At 60.5% G+C, this 1,189-nt stretch overlaps 1 protein-coding gene across 1 annotated transcript; it reads left to right on the forward strand.

Annotated features, from left to right (window-relative positions):
• Positions 1–308: 308 nt before the first annotated feature.
• LAESUDRAFT_765639 (uncharacterized protein) lies at positions 309–1,130 on the forward strand (the record flags this gene model as incomplete). The annotated part of the gene is made up of 1 exon (XM_040913749.1): positions 309–1,130. One exon carries the CDS (start codon positions 309–311, stop codon positions 1,128–1,130), a length of 822 nt encoding a protein of 273 aa, XP_040757097.1.
• Positions 1,131–1,189: the final 59 nt, after the last annotated feature.

Raw genomic sequence — 1,189 nt, forward strand, 5'->3', positions numbered from 1 at the left:
TGAAGACCAGGGAATGCGACGGCCACAGCCGGCCTCGGACCTCTATACCACACGCCAAACGCGACATGCTCCCTAGACCGACCCCACCGTCTGCGGCAGCTCACGATCGACCTCTGCAGGATGCGATCGCTCGTAGCCTCGAGCCCTCTCGTGCAGACGACAATCCTGCGCAAGTTCTGGCGAAGGAGACTGCGTGAACCCAAGGCTTCGGCACACAGTACGTCATCTCGCCGTTTCTCTTGTGCACATTTTAATCATAATCTCCGTAGGATTGTGAGCGCGACAGTCACAGTCGTGACCAGTGCCCTATGCCTTACTACGCAGTCCAAAGCCACGGACAGCAGGAGGTCGACAAGCGCAGGGGTGCCTGTCCAGGCCGAGCCACACGCGGTCGCAACCAGGTTCGGCCGTCTCGCCCCGCGTGCCTCGTCAATTGCTGTATCCTTATATCCAAGTTTTCGCCTTCGTCTCTGTACACTCCGGGCACCCACACCTCTCGCGACGTTGACGGCATTTTCGACGTGAGCACCAAACGGCAATCGAGCGCGGAGGCCACCATAGTCGACACGTACACGCCAGGGATCGAGCGGCAGATTCGCAGGGTGGTGAGTTGCTCACCAATCAAGATGTCTCTCGGCACTTCCTCTCCATCGCGTCAAGTCGCGGCCCAGCTGCGGTCTGTTTGCGTGAGCGGCGAGCACATGCAACCCTGTATCATGCAGATAAGCGCGATCGACGGTCGCAACCATTCCTGGCCGTCTCTCGCCGCGCACTTCGTCGATTGCTGTATCCGCACAGCCAACCTCTCGCCCGCATCTCCGTACGCTCCGGGCATCCACACGTCTCACGAAATCGACGGCATTCTCGGTGAGAACAGGGCGACTGAGAGCAGAGACCGCCCGACTCGACAGGCCCCAGGGTCAAGCAGGAGGTGCATCGCTCACCGTTCGAAACGTTTCCCGGTACTTGCTGTCCGTCGCGTCAAGTCACACACGGTCCACGCTTCAGGCATCCACACATCCGGCCAGGTCGACGGTATCCTCGACGCAAACAATGCGATTGAGCGCAGAGGCCGCCCGACTCGACACGCTCACACGAACGATGGGGCAGCAGGTGCACAGGAATGGTGAGTTGCTCACCGTTCGAAGCGTCGAGCGCACGCAACGCATGCAACGCTCGCTGCCCTGTC

Source organism: Laetiporus sulphureus, assembly GCF_001632365.1.
Source record: "Laetiporus sulphureus 93-53 unplaced genomic scaffold LAESUscaffold_384, whole genome shotgun sequence".
NCBI lineage: Eukaryota > Fungi > Basidiomycota > Agaricomycetes > Polyporales > Laetiporaceae > Laetiporus > Laetiporus sulphureus.